At 46.2% G+C, this 18,275-nt stretch overlaps 1 protein-coding gene across 10 annotated transcripts in view; it reads left to right on the top strand.

Annotated features, from left to right (window-relative positions):
- CTIF (cap binding complex dependent translation initiation factor) overlaps positions 1 to 18,275 on the top strand; it is a 348,500-nt gene that overhangs the window by 232,327 nt on the left and 97,898 nt on the right. For 8 of the 10 annotated variants that reach the window (XR_007773256.1, XR_007773257.1, XM_050944701.1 and 5 more), the window contains one exon: positions 3,412 to 3,741. Coding sequence is in view for 8 of the 10 variants with exons in the window: in XM_050944701.1 (XP_050800658.1) it covers positions 3,412 to 3,741 (330 nt within the window). In the remaining 2 variants the exon portion in view is untranslated. The remainder of the gene's footprint in view (positions 1 to 3,411; positions 3,742 to 18,275) is intronic. The other 2 variants (XM_050944702.1, XM_050944707.1) reach the window with 1 other exon arrangement.

The following is an 18,275-nucleotide window of genomic DNA, read 5'->3' on the forward strand; positions in this document are numbered from 1 at the left end:
CAGCAGCGGCGGTGGTGTGGCCCAGTTCTAGCCGGGTGGCATGGCTCCAGCGCCACCAGCAACCAGTGCTCCAGGCAGTATGGTAAGAGGACAGGAAGCAGGGGGGTTGGATAGAGCACAGAGGAGTTTGGGGTGGTGGTCAGGGCGTGTGAGTGTGGATAGGGCCCAGGGTGGTTGCGGGGGGGTGGGAACAGGGGGTTGAATGGGGGTAGGGGTCCCAGGGTGGCAGTCAGGAAGGAGAAGGAGGGTTTGGATGGGACGGCAGGGGTCCATGGACAGTCAGGGGACAGGGAGCGGGGGTGTGTCAATCCGGGGGGGGGCATCAGGGAACGAGGGGGTTGGATGGGGCAGGAGTCCGGGGGGCACATGACCCCCTCCCCTAATGGGCCCTCCATACAATTTATGAAACCCGATGGGGCCCTCAGGCCAAAAAGTTTGCCCACCCCGATCTAGATACTGAGTGCAGAATTCAGACTTTGAACACTGGATACCTAGATTTAGCCACTTAAACCTGATATCCATTTGTCTAGATAGATGGATAAATATATCAAAAGCACACTTATCCTTCCCCCTTCTCTTGACCAACTCAACAATAACAAAACTTGTGTGTGCAAGTGATGGGCGAGAAATCCTTTCTGGAGACAAAGTTTCAAATTTCTGAGGGTTTAATAGATAATCCGTCCGCATGCACCCTAGAGAATGCAGGATTTTTGTTGTAAGTGTATTTGTGCGTATTGAAAAAATCCACACAAACGAATTTTCAGCAAAAATATCCAAATGTGTAGTAAAAAATAAACACAAATATGCAGAGCATATCTAGTATATGAAATGAAGCAAACATGAACATAAACAGCTCTGTTGTGTGTTTGTGTGCATACCCATTTGACTATGTCTGTGTATCTGTATGTATGCAGTGCGATGTAGACTATTTTAATTCTTAATATTCTCCTGTAAAACATAGATGATATGCAAACTGTTTTAAAATACTCACTTGCAGGTTTCTTTCCTGAGCCCTAATGTAGGGTCTGAGCTTGCAAATTCTCACTCACCTAAACAGTCCTTTCTCGTGTGAGCAATTTCACTGGCTTCTGTGGGACTATTTACATGAGAAGAGATGGTTTGAAGGCTCAAACCGATAATCATAGCTTCTAGGAGCCTGGTGTCATGTGAGAGCAATACTCCAGGTAAACACCAAGTTACGTTTATGCCCCATGTCCAGCACTGAGTTTACACAGCTGGCCTTCTGACAACTCCAGCCATCAGGTTTCAAGGCCACACCTGGAATTTGCTAAAGGTTTCAGGAGACTTTCATAGAGTGTGGCACAATGTTTTGTCAATGGAAAAAAAGGAAGAGGTGATCAGCTCTAGCAAATGTGAGATGTCCACTGCATGTCTGTCCCTAGCAAAAACTTTCACAGCGTAATTAAATGTTAAAAAGCTGCAATACTATGAGTGGTAATGTTATTCCTTTAGATGCGCAAAAGGCAGGAGATGAAAAAGTTAGAGCTCTTGTAGTAGCTGCAGTTGGTTCACATTGTGCATATATAACATGCGATAGTCTTGATTAGTGCTTAGATTGTTCAATGTCTATCCAGATCTAGGTACTTCTGTGGCATTGTAGCCTTATAATCTGAGCATCTCACAAATATTAGTGAATTTATTTTCATAAAAGCCCATAAGCCAGGAAAGCAGCATTATTCCCACTTTACAGATGGGAAATTGAGACATGGAGCGATCAAGGGGCTTGTCCAGGATCACACAGAAAGTGTTTGGCAGAGTCAGGAATTGATTGAAGATTTGAGTCCCAGCCCAGTGCCTTAAACCCTCAGGCTACTCTTCTTCCCACTGACCAGAGCATATGGGCTGTAAGTTTGTAACATGAGGGAGAAAGGAGCCACGTCTACTGGGACCAGCCTACTACCACTAATAAAGAAGGGAAAGTGAGAGGAGTGGAAGAGAGAGAGGGTACGGCATAACATGGCTGACTCTCATGCAGCACTTGCTGCACAAAAGCAACAGAAGAACCGGCCTTTCTGGCTCCTTTAAGCAGAACTAGCTCCTTATAGCATTCTGCTACTCAGTGACCGAATATTCAAAGTTCTCTGTTGCCTGCAGTATGTTGCAGAAACCTCAAGTGCTCACTGCTAATCATTGTGAGCTGCTCAAAAAGTTATGAGAGAGGCTTGACTAGAATGTCCATAGCGCTTTCCACCGTCCAGATACTTTATGAGCATTAAGTAATCCCCACAGCTTCCCTGTTTCAGAGCTAGGTCTCATGCTACCCAAACTGGGAAGTTGCATATGCCCACTGTGACCTTGCGTAGGTGGTGAGTTATATGGGCCCGTGGTGCTCGTGCTCCACCAATATTCAGGAACGTGGGCCCAGCTCCACCAATGTTTGGGCTTATATTTTCAGAGCCGTCCCGTCCATAGGATGGACCGGGGCCACTACCCCGGGCCCCACGCTTTGGGGGAGCCTGCTCTTCAGGGGTCCGCATGATCCAGTGCAGCCTGGGGGGTTAGTGGGAGACCTGGCGCCGGCAGCAGCAAGCGACTTGCCCCCAACCCACTCTACCCTGCCCCTGTTCTGCCCCTTCACTCAAGCCCCTGTTCCACCTCGTCACGCCCCTGGTTTGCCCCTGCCCCATCCCCATTTCACCACTTCCCCCAAGTCTGCACTTCTTCTACCCCTTCCTGCCCCTGCTCCGCCCCCTCCCTGCCCCCATTCCACCCCTTCCCCCAGCACCCACCCTGCCTCTTTCCAGCTCCCGTCCCCTACCCTGAGTGATGCTGGGAGCTGGCAGAGTGGGCAGGGGCTGGGGCCAGGTCTCTCAATGCTGCCAGCGCCAGGCCTCCGCTAACTCCTTAGGCCACCCTGGACCCCACAGCCCCCCATAGCGTGGGGCCCTCCAAAGTGCGGGTCCTGGGGCAGTTGCCCCAGTGCGTCCTATGGACGGAATAATTCTGCTTGGACCCATTCTGGGCACCACCAAAAATTATACAAACTCTGACACCCATGTCACCTTGGTATTTCCAGGTGCCTGAGCAGGATCATGCTGAGTCAGTGTGTTCACAGTATCAGTAGCTACGGTTTTTCTCTTCAGGCAAACCTGGCTCATGGGCACTTAGTAAATGTCACACCTCTGAAGTACCCAGGTATATCTATCACATGGAGACGCTGAGGCACGGAGATGTGATATGACTTGCAGAGGAATCATAGATGGAGTCCCCATCAGAGCAGGAATTAGCTCTCCCAAGTTCTTGGCTCCCATTCCAGACCTTGGACCTCTAGAGTGTGCCACTAGAACACGCCTAGATTTAGATCTGATTGTATGACTCCCATTGCCCCCTACCCCCTGTTTTCTGTGAAAGAACAAAGGCTGATATGTCTGTTTTTTCCTTGTGTAACAGATGCCTTGTCTTTCCCTTTTCACGGACCAGGACGAAGTGCTGGTGGAGGCAACCAACCCCCAAAAGAACAAAATGGACAAATTAATTGAAATCCTCAACAGCATGAGGAACAACAGCAGTGATGTGGACTCCAAGCTCACCACCTTCATGGAGGAGGCTCAGAACTCCACCAACTCTGAGGAGATGCTGGGTGAGATTGTCAAGACCATTTACCAGAAAGCGGTGACGGACCGCAGCTTCGCCTCCACAGCCGCCAAGCTCTGTGACAAAATGGCGCTCTTCATGGTGGAGGGGACCAAGTTCCGAAGCCTGCTTCTCAACATGCTGCAGGTAATTAGATATTTGCAGCTGTTCCCAGTGTGTTATTACTAGAAAGAAGTCCAGAAATTCTGACCATAGTTGAGCTTTTCCCAAGTTCCATTCTTGCCCAATTAATTATAGAAAAGAAAAGTGTAAGTGAAGAGAGGGCAGTGGTTTTTGTGTTTGTTTATGCAAGTGTTTCATGGTTACGACAGACCGATATAATTTTGTAGGCACCATCCGGTTAATATCCATCTCTATCTCTCCTTCTATTTTAAAAGCTCAGTTTAACAAATGCTCATTCCCCAGGCACTGTCCCCACCTAGTTTTAACCCATAAAGCTCTAAAAGGTTTGGATTCTTAGTACCTCGGAGACTACCTCTCTCCTTATGCCATTCCCCAGCGGTTGAGATTATTATTGTTTGTGGTTCGTATTACTATAGTACCTATAATCTTGGACCAACTTCAGAGCCCATATGCTGGGAGTGTACATAGACAGCCACTGGCCTGAAGAGCTTGCAGTCTAAATAGACAAGACAGGCCAAAGAGGAGAAAGGAAGGATCTTTATCCCCATTTACAGACAGGAGAGGAGGCTCAGGGAGATGAAGGCCAGGATCTCCAAAGGGATTTAGGTACCTGAAGACCAGAATGTGTTGCTGCAGTCCACAAAACCCCCCATTCGACTGCTGCCTTGCCCTGTAGGTTCCTAAACTCGCTCGGCACCAACGTTTTCACTGTAAAAGTTCCCGAGGCATCTGAGTTTCTACCTGGGGGCAAGTGCACTACTGGCACAGGCAGGCATGTAGGCAGCCTGTTTCACGCCTAAGCCCAGCATGATCCTCAAGGCAGGTGCAGATAGGCATTCCCCAACCTATCTCACCTGTGGGGCCTAAATCCGATAGGTGTGCTCAGAGGCCTTCCCCGAAGTACCTTTGTGGATCTGGGCTGAAGCAACTTGCCCAGGGTCACACAGGAAAGTCTATGGCACAGTCTTGAACTGAATCCAGATCTCCCTTCCTACAAGATCCGGTGAGGCACTTGAGGAGGTAATGGGCATTGAGGAGACAGCTCTCTGGCTTAATGGAAGAAAGCTGGGCATTATCCGCAGAGGGTCTTCACCGCTTTTATTTATGTCCCCCATTGGTCTGCCAGAGCCCAAGCTTGTTGCCACATATCTCACAGCTCTTGGTGCCAAACACATGCAAACAAATAGCTGAAAGTTGCTTTCATCCGAGATGAGCCCTGACTCAATTACACCGTCTAGGAAGCGGCTCGCTGCTGGATGAAAATTGCTGGTATCGACCTGCATGGCTTGCAGCTGTAACAGCTGCACTTACAACCCGGACGGTAATGATTTGTGTGTGTTCAGATCATTGATTATCATGGGTGACTTTTTTGTCAGTACACCCAGCACTGGGTTTACTGTACCGTGTCCAAGAACTCTATAGAAAAGCAAAGTCAATTAAAAAATAAACTGACAGCCATGGCATTTAGGCCATAATAATGATATATAACCAGGGAGATTGGGATTGTCCCCTAGGCACGGGCTGCACGCTGATGGAGAGCATAAGCTTAAATGTCTGTGTTGATTTATTATGCTGGTTTGCAGCTCATCACATGGTTAATATGTGATTATTTGTTTTCTGGGAGAGGGTATCTTAGAGTCCGTAGGCCTGCCTGCACCCTTCAACATACCCTCTTTGTTCTCTGCCTGCACAGGGCACATGCCGTGCCTGATTTGTTTGGCCAAGGAGGGTTATAGCTGGCTCTCTCCAAAGCTCATCAGGACCCAGATCCGGCTCCAGCTTTTCTGCCTCCCCAAGCAGTGAAATGAAGGAAAAAAATAAAAAAGATAAAGCTGCAATTGGCGGCACTTTGATGGCAGCTCTACCGCACCGCTTCACTCTTTGGTGGCAATTCAGCGGCGGGTCCTTCCCTCCGAGAGGGACTGAGGGACCCACCGCCGAATTGACGCCGAAAACCTGGATGTGCCACCCCTTTCCATTGGCCGCCCCAAGCACCTGCTTCCTTCGTTGGTGCCTGGAGCCGGCCTTGTCAGGGCCTACCTCGTTCCACATCTTTGATGGGTTGGATCCATGAGATGTGGCCCTACAGTCTTGAATGTTTGGGCTCAGTTTAGCTCACTGTTTTGCAAGGAGGCTGGCTGTCTTATGGGATTGATAGTCTGTGGGACCTTTTAACCTGTTAGTTATCTGCTGAAAACAGCTCAGTTCAGCAGTACATGTGTGGTGCCAGCTCCCAAAGTCCCATGGGCATTTTTCTTAATACCCTGGCAACTAAAATACCAGCACTTGGCTGACGTGTTAGAGACCAGGACCCTAGGTGGTCTGAGTGGTCAGAGTAGGTGTAGTGGGTGGAGCAGGCATTCAGGTTGGGGAATGAAGTTGAGGGTCAGCACCAGAGTCAACTGCCAATTACCAGAGCCAGGGGTCGAGGCAGAATCAGGGACAGGAATCGAAGTTGAAGGGTGGGGCCAGGGTTAGATACCAAATGCCAGAGCCAAGTGTCAAACCAGAGTCAGAAGTCCAAGCCAGGGATCCAAACCAGGACTGGTAACTGATGGTTGGAAGCAAGCTGTAGGGGTAGGAACCAGAGGAGAGGCCAGGAGCACTGTGGGAGCCAGGAGCAAAGGTAGGGATGAGGCAGGAGCCAGGAGCGGAGCAGGAATCAGGAACAGGGTTGGGTACAGGGTGCCAAATGCAGGAAGTGGGCACAAGTGCAGGCTCCAGTGCAGCAGCAACAGGGAATCACCTGGTTGCTCAGACAACTGCCTGTGCCTTCATCTGGCTTAAATAGCATGGTTGGGCCAATCGGTGGAGCCGGGCGATCTTCTAATCAGGGCTTCTGTGGGTGGTGCCTTGGCTGAGGCTGTAGTTCTACTAGCTCCTTGACCCACCAGATTTCAGAAGACATTGGCTGCAGGCCAGGATGTCTGGGAACTCACAGGCCTGGGTTTGAGCCCCAGGCATCACGTGGAGGAAGGGAGCTTCTGGGAAATGATGACAGGGTCTCTCTCACTTCTCAGCTAAGGCTTCCCCAGGCTGATGGGAGATCCATGTATCTCACCTAAACTGTCTGTCCTCTGTCTACTCCAAGCAAGTGTTCAGCCCCGCAGGTGTGGTCATGACTGATGTGCCTCTTCCCAGGGAAAGTGGAAAAGGTCACATTGATAGAAACAAACAGGCATTGACAGCCACAGCATCACTCCGTGAGCTGAGAGGGTGGTGGATGGCAAGGATGCCCTTAGTGAAAAGAACCAAGTCGATGAGGATTATATGGAAAGCCCCTTGCCACATTAAGGCATTGTCCATAGCATGTAACAATGTTGTACCCCAGCCAGTGATGTTATTTTATATAGACACAGGCTCCCTTTTTGTGCTCTGCAGAGAGGAGAATTTGGCGCTTCGTTTATGTGCAGAAATGCTTTGTGGTGGTGATGTGGGAGCGGCCCTCATTTTCATTTTGTTGCTGATGGTGTATGTTACGCACACGCCCTGTCATTGAAATCACATCTTTCTTTTCAATGTACTTTCCTTGCCATTCTGCTTTCCTTTTCTGCTGTGGCTGGAATTCATCTCTTTATTATACTTTGCATTGCTTGTTTCCAATCCTGTGGCTGGCTGTGTGCAGTGCCCGGGGCTGAGTCAGGCTTTTGGGCAAACAGCACATGGCAGTTGTCTGACATTCCTTCTTGCCATATATCTACCCTTAATCCATCTGGCAAAATGCTGGCACTCTGATTTACATAGACTCATAGACTTTAGGGTCAGAAGGGACCATCATGATCATCTAGTCTGACCTCCTGCCACAGAATCTCACCCATCCACTTCAATAACAAACCCCTAACCTATGTCTGAGTTATTGAAGTCCTCAAATTGTGGTTTGAAGACCTCTCACGAAAATGGGGTTCTACTCTGAAAAAGATACACGCATATCATGGGATTCCATCTTCATCTGTCAGACCACAACATAATAATTGTTCAAGAAGAACCAGGATATTTTCCAGACTGCCAGCACCACAAAACCTGGATTGTGAAAGTCACCATTGTTCTTGTCTCTTTTCATTCTGTTATGCAACCCCATTACAACTTAAAACTGCACAGATGGAAATAAGAGCAGAATCTGGCTCTGCAAATGTAACTTTGTTAACAATACTATTCACTATACACAGTAAAATAGACTCCAGCTCAGTATTAGTATGTGACAGCTGTTATTCTGTGGAGAAACAGCACCGATTCCTAGCCTTACATTTCACTTTGAGATGGGTTGAAGTGATGCCCAGAATATAAGAATATTCTGCCATCAATTCTCACTATATTCTTCAATCTTTTAAACATATAATGAGCCTCTGACTCCCTCTGCTTTGATTTGATGCAGCCACAAACCAAGGAGGGAGAAGATCTTGCTAAAGTGCTACTGTGCCATCCTGCGGTGGCTGCTGCCATTACTGTGACGTTGTCAGCTAGAACGACTGCATCCCCCAAAAAAGAATATGAAATAGCAGCTGTGGTGAACATGCAGGCGTGAGCCAATCTCCAGGAACCTGAGACTATATCTGCACAGGAAAGAAAATCCCTTGGCTGCCCCGTGTCAGCCGACTTGGGCTTGCAGGGCTCAGGCTGCGGGGCTGTTTCATTGCTGTGTAGACTGCCGGGCTTGGAGCCCAAACTCTGGGATCCTCCAATCGCACAGGGTCCTAGAGCTCAGACTTCAACCCAAGCCCAGATGTCTATGCAGCAGTGAAACAGCCACAGTCCCTGAGCCCCGTGAGCCTGAGTCTGCTGGCACAGGCCAGCCGCAGGTGTCTAATTGCTGTGTAGACATACCCTGAGAGCATTCCTTGCTCAGAAGGCTTTGCAAGTTAGCCTCACATTGGTGAGATTTGTGTCACTAGCTGATCATTCTCTGAAAGGGTCCATGTTTCTGTTTAAAGAAACAAACCCCAGTGAACACTGTCTTATCAACTGCTCCAGTGACCCACAAAAGTCAGTCGATTCCTCATGGTGACTTTCTCATGAAGAGAGAGGCAAAAGTGTATTCATTATTCACTACATCTGGGATACTTCAGGCCACTTTCTTAAGAAAGGAGATTGTCCAATAAGGGTGACCTCTTTCTATGGGTTTTTTGTTAATATCGAGTATGTACAGTTCTTATGAACATAACAGTAATCAGGCATCACCTTCAAACTCCAGACCTTCAGCTACTTAGGGAACGCTAATTAAACCCTGCAGTAAGTATCATCCTCGATTTTCAGATAGGGCACGGAGAAGTTAAGTGACCTGCCCAAGGTTACTCTGACCAACTGGCAGAGCCAGGAATAAAACTGAGGAGTCCTTGCTCCCACTCTTGTTCTTTAACGATTAGAGGATTCTTCCTCTCAAGGAAAGTAACCATCTTCTCTTGATTGTCTGCTGTTAACTCTTCCTTCAGTGCTGTAGCCAGATGCTCACCTGGTGTAAATGGGTGTAGATCATTGGCTTCAGTGGAACTCACTGACTGTCTGTTCCAGTATTTTGAGTGGGGAAGTGTCCTGGAAGATTCCTCCCATTTTTTCCATTTACTCCTTGTCCCTTTTTATGGAAAATAATTACTCTGTGGAGCTAAATCTTTCTCTTTGTGATTTTGGTGAGTTGAGAGGTTTCCAGTAAGGTCAAAACTTCACACCCCCAAATGCTGTTTACTCGGAAGGTGGGTAGAATTCTGTCAAATGGCAGGAGATGAGGAGTGAAGGCTCCTGGGTTCCGATCTGCTATCAACTCATGGTCTGATCCTGGGCAAGTCCCTGTATCTCGCTGCACTCCAGTTTCCCAACTGCATTCACCTACTGGAGTGAAGTACTTTGAGGTTTATAAAATGAGGATGATCATACTGACTTACCTACCTGCGTGTTTTGTTGTGATCCCCAATTAACGTGTGCGTAAAGCACTTTCACGTTAGAAGAAGGTGCAATATTAAATACAAATTAAAAATGTCTATTTAATGAACTGCCCGTCGCCTTCTGGTTCTCCCTGTGCTCAGCCAAATCTCAGAGACTAGCAGATCTCATGAAACGCCATGTCTCTGAAGAAAGGAAATTATGCAGGGACGGAATCTGCCCCAAGTTCTCTGAAGCTGCCAGCAGAAAGCCTTTAATGTGATGCAGCTCCTCCGCTGTGTATGTCCATTGTATTCTGAAATATCAGTTGTAGTAACGAGGTAGACATAAAAGCTAACCTGTAGATCCTTCTGAGTGCAAGAAATCTCAGCTCTTGTTTCCTGCTCGTGCTAATAGATGGGGCAAATCTTGACTATAGTTAAGAGAAATTCCATTACACAAAGTTTTAAGTGATTTTGAGTCTTGCTCTCCAATGGGTTTACAATGAAAAGAGGGCTTTGCTTTCACAATTCTGGGTCAATGAGAGGGCAGGCATATATAATAAGAATCGTAGCCAAGGCTGGCTTGTTGATGCACAGAGGAGTCTGAAAAAATAAGAGAGAGAGATTTATGTGTAATGTGTCACCTGTGACTTCTATAGCTAGACAAGCTGGTTAAACTGTATCCTTATTTATCCCCTTGTATATGCACATGTTTCAGCAACGAGGTCTGTTATACAATGCCCACGTGCTGTTCAAGGGGTTTGTTTTCTAGCTCACTCCAGTGCTGGATGATTGTAGTAGCACTCTGTGCTTGCATGCTGTCAAGCATCATTTAAGGGTCTCAAGACACTTCCACAAATAAATAACTAATTTAATTAAACTATGGGAGGTACGATGCCACATTTACCATTCGTTCCTTTATTTCGCACATGAAGGAACTGAGGTCTGGAGTTTAACTAACTAGTCCAAGGGTCATGCAGCAAGTCCGTGACAGGGCTAGTCCCTGTGGTATCTAGCTCCACAGTAGACAGAGACCAGTAGTCCTGAGACCCAGAACCTGCTTTAACCAATAGTCCACACTCCCTCGTTGTATCATTATGTACCTATCCCTGCTTTCAGCTACTGAATGAGGAAAATTCAAGTATTGCTTAGGTAAGGAGTTGTGGCTTTGGAGGTTGCATGGACAATATCAACAACGGGCATTTTACTGGAGGCAACTTATGGGCTTGTTTCATCTTTCCTTTACCTTCCTGCTGGTTAAATACACAAGCTAGGCACAGGTGTATGGGAATCGCCAATCCTTTGAATATTTGTATTTTTCCTTGGGTCAAGTGATTTTTTTTTTTAAACCTCTTGTGGTTTTGTCTCGGTTCTTGCTCTGGTTTCTGCCCTAGAAGATGAAGATGATGCTAGGTGACTATGCTGCTATATGTCCTTGCAGTGTGAGGTAGATGCTAGGGCATCAGGAGCAGGAATTTGAGGAAGCAAGTCCTAGTGAGGCTGGAAGGAAATATAGTGGAGCTGATTAATAGTTATGTTACTGTGGTGCTTAGAGACCACGCCAAGATTGGGGCCCAGCCTTGCCCCAAATAACTTACAGTCTAAATATACAAGAGAGACATAAAGTGGGGGAAAAGGCAAAGCCATCACCTCCATTTTACCGCTGGGGATCTGCAAAACTGAAGACTGAAGTGAGTTGCCCCAGGGCACACTGGGAGTCTCTGGCAGAGTCTCAGCCCAGCCCAAGTCTCAGCCCAGTATCTTAACCACAAGCCCATGGTTCTTCTTGCAAGACTGACTCCCAAGAAGTCTTCCAGCAAAACCACCAAAGGCTGAACTTGGCAGAGAGATTATCTCTAAGGGTAAAAGAAAATTGATTTTTCCTTAAAACAAAATCCATGACCAGCCCATGATTTTGAGTAAAAAATCACAGCAAAAAACTCAGAGCCCTGATCATAAGCAAGAGGGGTAGGTAGCAAAATACACTGAGAGCCCATGAGATACTAGCACCTAACCCAACAGCAGAGGAGATTCCCCTTGGTAGTTGCAGTTATGACTCGCTCTTTCCTGTGATAAGTTTAAGGAGGGGATGATATGATGGGATAGCCTAATTTTGGCAATTAATTGATCTTTGATTATTAGCAGGTAAATATGCCCAATGGTCTGTGATGGGATGTTAGATGAGGTGGGATCTGAGTTACTACAGAGAATTCTTTCCTGAGTGCTGGCTGGTGAGTCTTGTCCACATGCTCAGAGTTTAACTGATGGCCATATTTAGAATCGGGAAGGAATTTTCCTCCAGGGAAGATTGGCAGAGGCCTTGGAGGTTTCTCACCTTCCTCTGCAGCATGGGGCCTGGGTCACTTGCTGGAGGATTCTCTGTACCTTGAGGTCTTTAAACCACGATTTGAGGACTTCAACAACTCAGACATAGGTTAGGGGTTTGTTACAGGAGTGGGTGGGTGAGATTCTGTGGCCTCCATTGTGCAGGAGATCAGACTAGATGACCATAATGGTCCCTTCTGACCTTGAGTCTATGAGACTTCTGTGGTGGTGGTGAAATTTTTCAGTCATTTCTGGCAGCCACATCCAGGATTAAACTAAACTAGCAAATCCCTAAAATGTTCATGTTCTAGTGCAGGGGTCGGCAACCTTTCGGAAGTGGTGTGCCAAATCTTCATTTATTCACTCTAATTTAAGGTTTCACGTGCCAGTAATACATTTTACCATTTTTAGGTCTCTTTCTATAAGTCTATAATATATAACTAAACTATTGTTGTATATAAAGTAAATAAGGCTTTTAAAATGTTCAAGAAGCTTCATTTAAAATTAAATTAAAATGCAGAGCCCCCCAGACTGGTGGCCAGGACCCAGGCCATGTGAGTGCCACTGAAAACCAGCTCACGTGCCGCCTTCGGAACCCGTGCCATAGTTGCCTACCCCTGTTCTAGTGTTTAAAAACTACTATCCGTCTAACTTGAACCAAGCTTCGGCGCCTCTGGAGATACAACTAACCTCATTGTCATGTGCCATCTGGAGCCCTAAGCAGCAGCAGATCCTTCTGTCTGGTGAGCTCTCAGCTAGATCCTCTGTGCCACTGCAGGAAACCTGTAACGCTTTCTTTAAAGCATGATCTGTGGAGACTTATCAGCAAGACTTATCAATGATTTAACATCCTGAAAGCTATAAATCAGAAACAGGATCCCATTCATGCTTTTCTAAGAGTATGTATGTAGTACAAACAAAAACTCTGTCATTGTTAACACTCCAGTAGCCCGGGAAGCTGCTACAATCATCAGGATTGGCGGAAAGCATCCTAGGAGTGTATTTGAATTGGATTTGAGAGACTTTTCCTCAGCAGAGAGCTTCTTCCTGCAGGCCTCATGTCTTGGGGAACTTCCTGGGCTAAAGAGGCTGTCGGCATCCCTGACACCACCACATTCTGGTGGCTGGGGGGACCCTGCTGCTGAACTGAAAGAGGAACATAAGATGGATGAACACTCAGGTGAACTGTCCCTTCAGCTTTGCCAGCTGGCCATGGACATTACTGTGGGGTTGTGACATACTGCGATACAATCCAGACTAGTGAGGGGCTGTGTCACCCCTGCCCTGCAACTATGGGTGTCTTACAATGTCTATGGCCCACTTGGGCCACTCACAAACAGCTTTCTAGCATGCATGCCACACCCTGGGTGCCTACCGGTTATACTATGGTTCTCACCAGCCTCGGTTATACTACAGGGTGACCTCAACACCCCCACAGGAATTATGTCCTGTACTACCTAGCCTTCTTCTGGATAGTACTGGATAATACTAGATATATTAAGTCCATTATACCTTTAAGGGAATAATATGCCAGTTTATTATTTTACGTAGAGTTACCCAGACACCTCAATTTAAACATGCTGGATTAGATAAAACAGTAAAACTAGTTTATTAACTACAAAGAGAGAGATTTTAAGTGAGTACAAGTAATGAGGCATAAAAGCCAGAAATGGTTACAAGAAAAATGAAGACAAAGCACTTTCTAATATCTACTTAAGAAACTATTGTTGTGGCAAAGCAAACTTTCATGCTGCATATTCCAGCAGATTACTGACCAAACTTTCAGGTCAGGACCCCTTCCCCAGAGTCCGATGGCTGTTTCCTCTTTTCTTCTTAGGTTTGGAAAATGAGGTGAGCAAGGAGAGAGAAGTGGGTGCCTGAGAGTGTTTGTCCCTCTGGATAGTTTCAGTCCCCCTCTTGAAAAGCATTTCCAGCTAAGAGCCAGAAGATAAAGAATCTATGTGAAAGGATACTCCTTGCTGGGTTTTTTCACCTGTCTGAGCTTCCTTTGTTTTCCCTTCCTGCTTGATTATTCTGTTTATTGCCTAAATGCAAATTAAGGCAAACATACATTCCTTTGTTTAGGACAGACCTGTTTGCTGACTTCTGCGTGGGCAGGGCTGTGGGGGTATGGAACCTGTTTTAATACCCTCTGACAGGGGAATCTTATAACTTCACATAGTGTTGCCACATGTATTTTATCAGGACAATGCTGACCAACAAATTATGAGTTTTCAAATGACACCTCACAAGGCATACTTTGTACAAAGATTATTGCAGTGATGTGTAGGGTGTATTCCCTCACGGGGGTGACCCAAGGTGCTGCGGTGCCTTTCAGTCCGGGGACCAAGAGACTGCTCCCAGCAGCTGAACCTAGGAGTGACATCCTGGCCACATGGAAGTTTTTTCATTGCCTTAATGGAGCCAGGATTTCACTCTAGGTCTCTTGGGAGGCAGCAGAGGCCCACCATGCTGGTCCTAAATGTGTTTATTTCAAAGTCCAGTTTCACAAACGCTCTTCTTTTCTTTGTTTAAATTAAACCGTTGTCTCCATTAAGGGGGAAGAAAGCTATTATGTTAAGAATTAATAATTCTTTGCTATAAGGCAGGAATTCAAGCAAGACACTGTCCTTGGCTCAGCTCCCACCCCCAGGAATAATGTTTAACTGTCATATACTGTCATCAGAAACAACTAGACATACTGTACCTGCCTGGGGTACTTTAGATGAGTTAGGCTTGAGCCTGACCTGTGGCTCTGGGCTCTTTCCCTTGAAAAGTTGCTAGGTTAATCTCAGCTGTCAATGATGGTGGTTGTTCACAGTGACAGTGGTAGCATAGGTAGAGGGTAGATAATTTTGCAGGCCCATTAAAAAAACATGTTAAGACCAGCAGAGGCCTACATCTGCAGCTCCCGTTGACTTAGACTGGAACAGTCAGAGCACAGCGCTTCTGAAAATCAGGACTTTGACAGTTAAACGTAATATTTCAGAAAGTTGCACAATCCTCCTTTGCAGCCAGCCTTTTCCTTTCCAGCCCTGTAGCTGGCGCAGGTTCATGTCCAGAATTGTCTCCGCTCTCCTCACTATGAATCCTGTCTTTACCTGCGGGATTTGTGAGCTCTGTTTGAAACATCCATGTGAGTGAATGCACAGAGCCGAGGAGAGGATATCCGTCTTGTGTGTTGTGCTGCGCACCCGTCTATTAAAGCCAGAGGAAATCAGACGTGGCTCCAGCTATTTTCATCCAGGGTTCTCCTGTGATGAAGTGGAGTTCAGCGTGAGGGCTAACGGTCCGAAGAGGAGAAGAAAAGAATCTAAAATCTTCTTCAGCAAGGAAACGGCTGACCTCAGGCGTCAGTAACTGACAGATATGTCTCTAATCCAGTCAACAGAGTTACTTTGGGCAGGGCAATCCAGGGATGCTGCATGACAAGTTTTCTGCATTATCAACTGCAGAACCAGTGATTTTGTGGAAAGAGGAAAGGGCAACCCAGATGCTGCGAGTTGCTGAGCCACTCACTTCACTGGGAGTTGAAGATACTTGGCACCTTTTAAGACATGCACAGCAACTGGCAGGATTGGGCTCTCTGTGGTCATACAGCAAGATCAGGAAACATTTAAACTGATCTTTGAAAAAAATGATACTTGTAAAACTCAGCAACTGACAGTAGCTCCAGGAAGTCATCCGTCTTTTTAATTTGCTGTTACCGCAACTGGAGGATCATTGAGCTTATGCTTATGGCTAAATACAGCGTGAAGCATTGGCTAACACACTTTCTGGGATTTACTTTGTGAACAGTATTGTAGTTATTTACCATTAAGTGATTTCCCACCTCCGGGATTAGAGACGTTTAAGGAAGTAGGGTGGGCAGATACAGAGAGTCCTGGGAGTCAGTTTAAATGCCGGTGGAACTTTGAACTAATCACATGATTGTCCTGTTTCAGAAACTGTTCTATTGAAAAAGTAATGTTAAAGAAGAAATGGTCCTTGAGGATCACCAGGTGCTGTATCAGAGCTGAGCTTTCAGGAGGAAGCAAACTGGCAGCAGAAAGCAAGGCTATTTCAGGTTTTTGCTTTCTCCAGAGAAAGCATTTCCAAAATAGAGTGAAATCACTTAGTCAGCAAGAATTAACACTTTTCTGAATCTGTTTTTGTAGGATAGATACTGCACTAATGTGTTGTAAGGCAATCAAAATATCATTGGGCAAAGGGGGTAACACCTGTAATTTAAAAAAGACAGAAAAGGAGAAATATTAATGTGTATAACAATATTATGCCTAGAGATCCCAACCAAGGTTTAGGCCCTGTTGTGCTAGGTGATGTGTAGAGATACAGTGAGAGACCATGCCTGCCCCAGAGAAGCTTAAGTTCTAAATGGTGAAGACAGACAAAGGGTGTGAGGTGAAATAGCCATAGAGGTGAAGTGACTTGCCCATGGTCATATAACAGGGCACTAGCAGAGCTGAAAAGAGGCACTGTGTCTACTAACTCTCAGCCTAGTGCCCTGGGTAGCATAAGAAGTAACGTTAGGTATAGCTAGCATCTCTCTTCTAGAAGTCAACAGCCAACTGATTTTTATTAGCTTTTCTCATTGACTTGAAAGTCTAGTGCTGTCATTAGCATTAGAGCTGCCCAGAAAACAGAATTTCCCTCCCACTAAAAATTTTCATGTTTCTGGAATAAAATTTCATCCCGAATCTGGACCAGAAAGTCAACATTTTTCACGTGAGGAAGAAAGCCATTTGAGAAGAACCAAAACGGAATTTGTCAGCTTGCTCCTGGTTGCCCCAGCTCCCTGGGGAATCTAGTTAGCACAGCAAGGCAGCCGCCCAGGAAGTCAGGCAGTTAGCAGCTTGCCACACTCCCTGGGGAGTCGGGAAGCCCCAGGAGGCTGCTGCCTGTTCCCTGGCTCCACATGTTGCCTGCCTGGTTTCTATCCAAACCTTCGACAGAACTGACATGTGCCCACAGAATGTTTTCAAACCAGCATGTCCCAGGGAAGTGTCGTCCATTCAAAAAATGTCAGCCTGCTCTGGTTAGCATAGCAGACAAAGAGTCTGGTCTCCTGGATTCTGTTCCTGGCTCTGTCACTGACTGATGGCAAGTCCATCAGCTTCCCAATGTACAACACAGGGTAAGAGTAATGCATATCAGAAAGGGATTTTCACATGAACAATTTCCTTTTATGAGCGACTGGAAAGGGAAGGAATAAATTCTGCCCCCCAATTACACGAGTGTCAACCTGGAGTAATTTAATGCCGAATTTGGCCTCTTTATATGGGCACATAGAACATATCTAGGAAATTGCTCAGTTGTGGAGTTTGGGGGAAGAGGGAAGGGCCAGGCAACCCTGATACGTGTACTTGCACCGTCTGAGAATGTGGCATGAAAACAAATGTGTGTAATCTCGAGTTACAGAGGTTCTCCCAACCTTTTCCTTTGTGATTGTTCTGTATAATCATTGGCTATTGAAAAATCATAAAGCACTCATCAGAATGTGTAATTTTCTGTAAAGCCAGAAAGGAGTTTTGAAAGTGTTACAAAGATCACAGCGGCAGTTTAACGAGGCTAGGAGACAGCACCTTTCTTACTAATATCTTTCTCTTACTGCTTGTCACTATCGCTCTCCCCCAGACTAGCTGATTAAACTGGTTCAAGAAAGAATATTAGTGCAATAATGAACAGTTTTACATGTTACTGTTCCCTGGGCACCGTTGACCATTCTGTTGATGGAGTGAATGCTGGGTAGAGCCTGTATCATTACAATAACACTTAGCACTAACATCGTAATATAATAAATATTAACTAGTAATATAGTAACTGCAATTCCAAATGCTTTACACACAGGAAGTTCACTGTGCTCTGTGTGATAGGTAAGGAGCTAACATCCGTTTCGGAAGTAGAAGCACAGAGGACTAAACGTTTTGCGCAAAGTGACACAGGAAATCAGTTGCAAAGAGCATAGAACCCAGGAGTCCTGACCTTTTCCAGCCCCTAGGAGACAAGTGTTTCCGAATTGTAACTCACACATTGTTCTTTACTTTTAATTGATAACTTCTCTAAAACGCCTGGTCTAGAACTGGGCTTGTTTGTCAGTAACATCTTTCAGACTAAGCTTATCCCAAAGTGTAAAGAGCTCAGCTAGCCATACGTGGTCAAGCTATAGTCTCTCTATACAAGGGTGTGATAAATAGGGATAAACATGCCCGCTCATCCTCTGAATACTATTGGCCACTGACAGCGAAGGCAGAACCGATAACTGCAGGTCAAGCCCCTCGCATATGGTCCCAACAGATGTTCCTGTTTTGTAGGAGCTGTGTGGACCTGTTTGTCTCTTTCTTTCAGGAGCAAATAACTGCA

This window comes from Gopherus flavomarginatus, chromosome 3 (genome assembly GCF_025201925.1).
Source record: "Gopherus flavomarginatus isolate rGopFla2 chromosome 3, rGopFla2.mat.asm, whole genome shotgun sequence".
Taxonomy (NCBI): domain Eukaryota; kingdom Metazoa; phylum Chordata; order Testudines; family Testudinidae; genus Gopherus; species Gopherus flavomarginatus.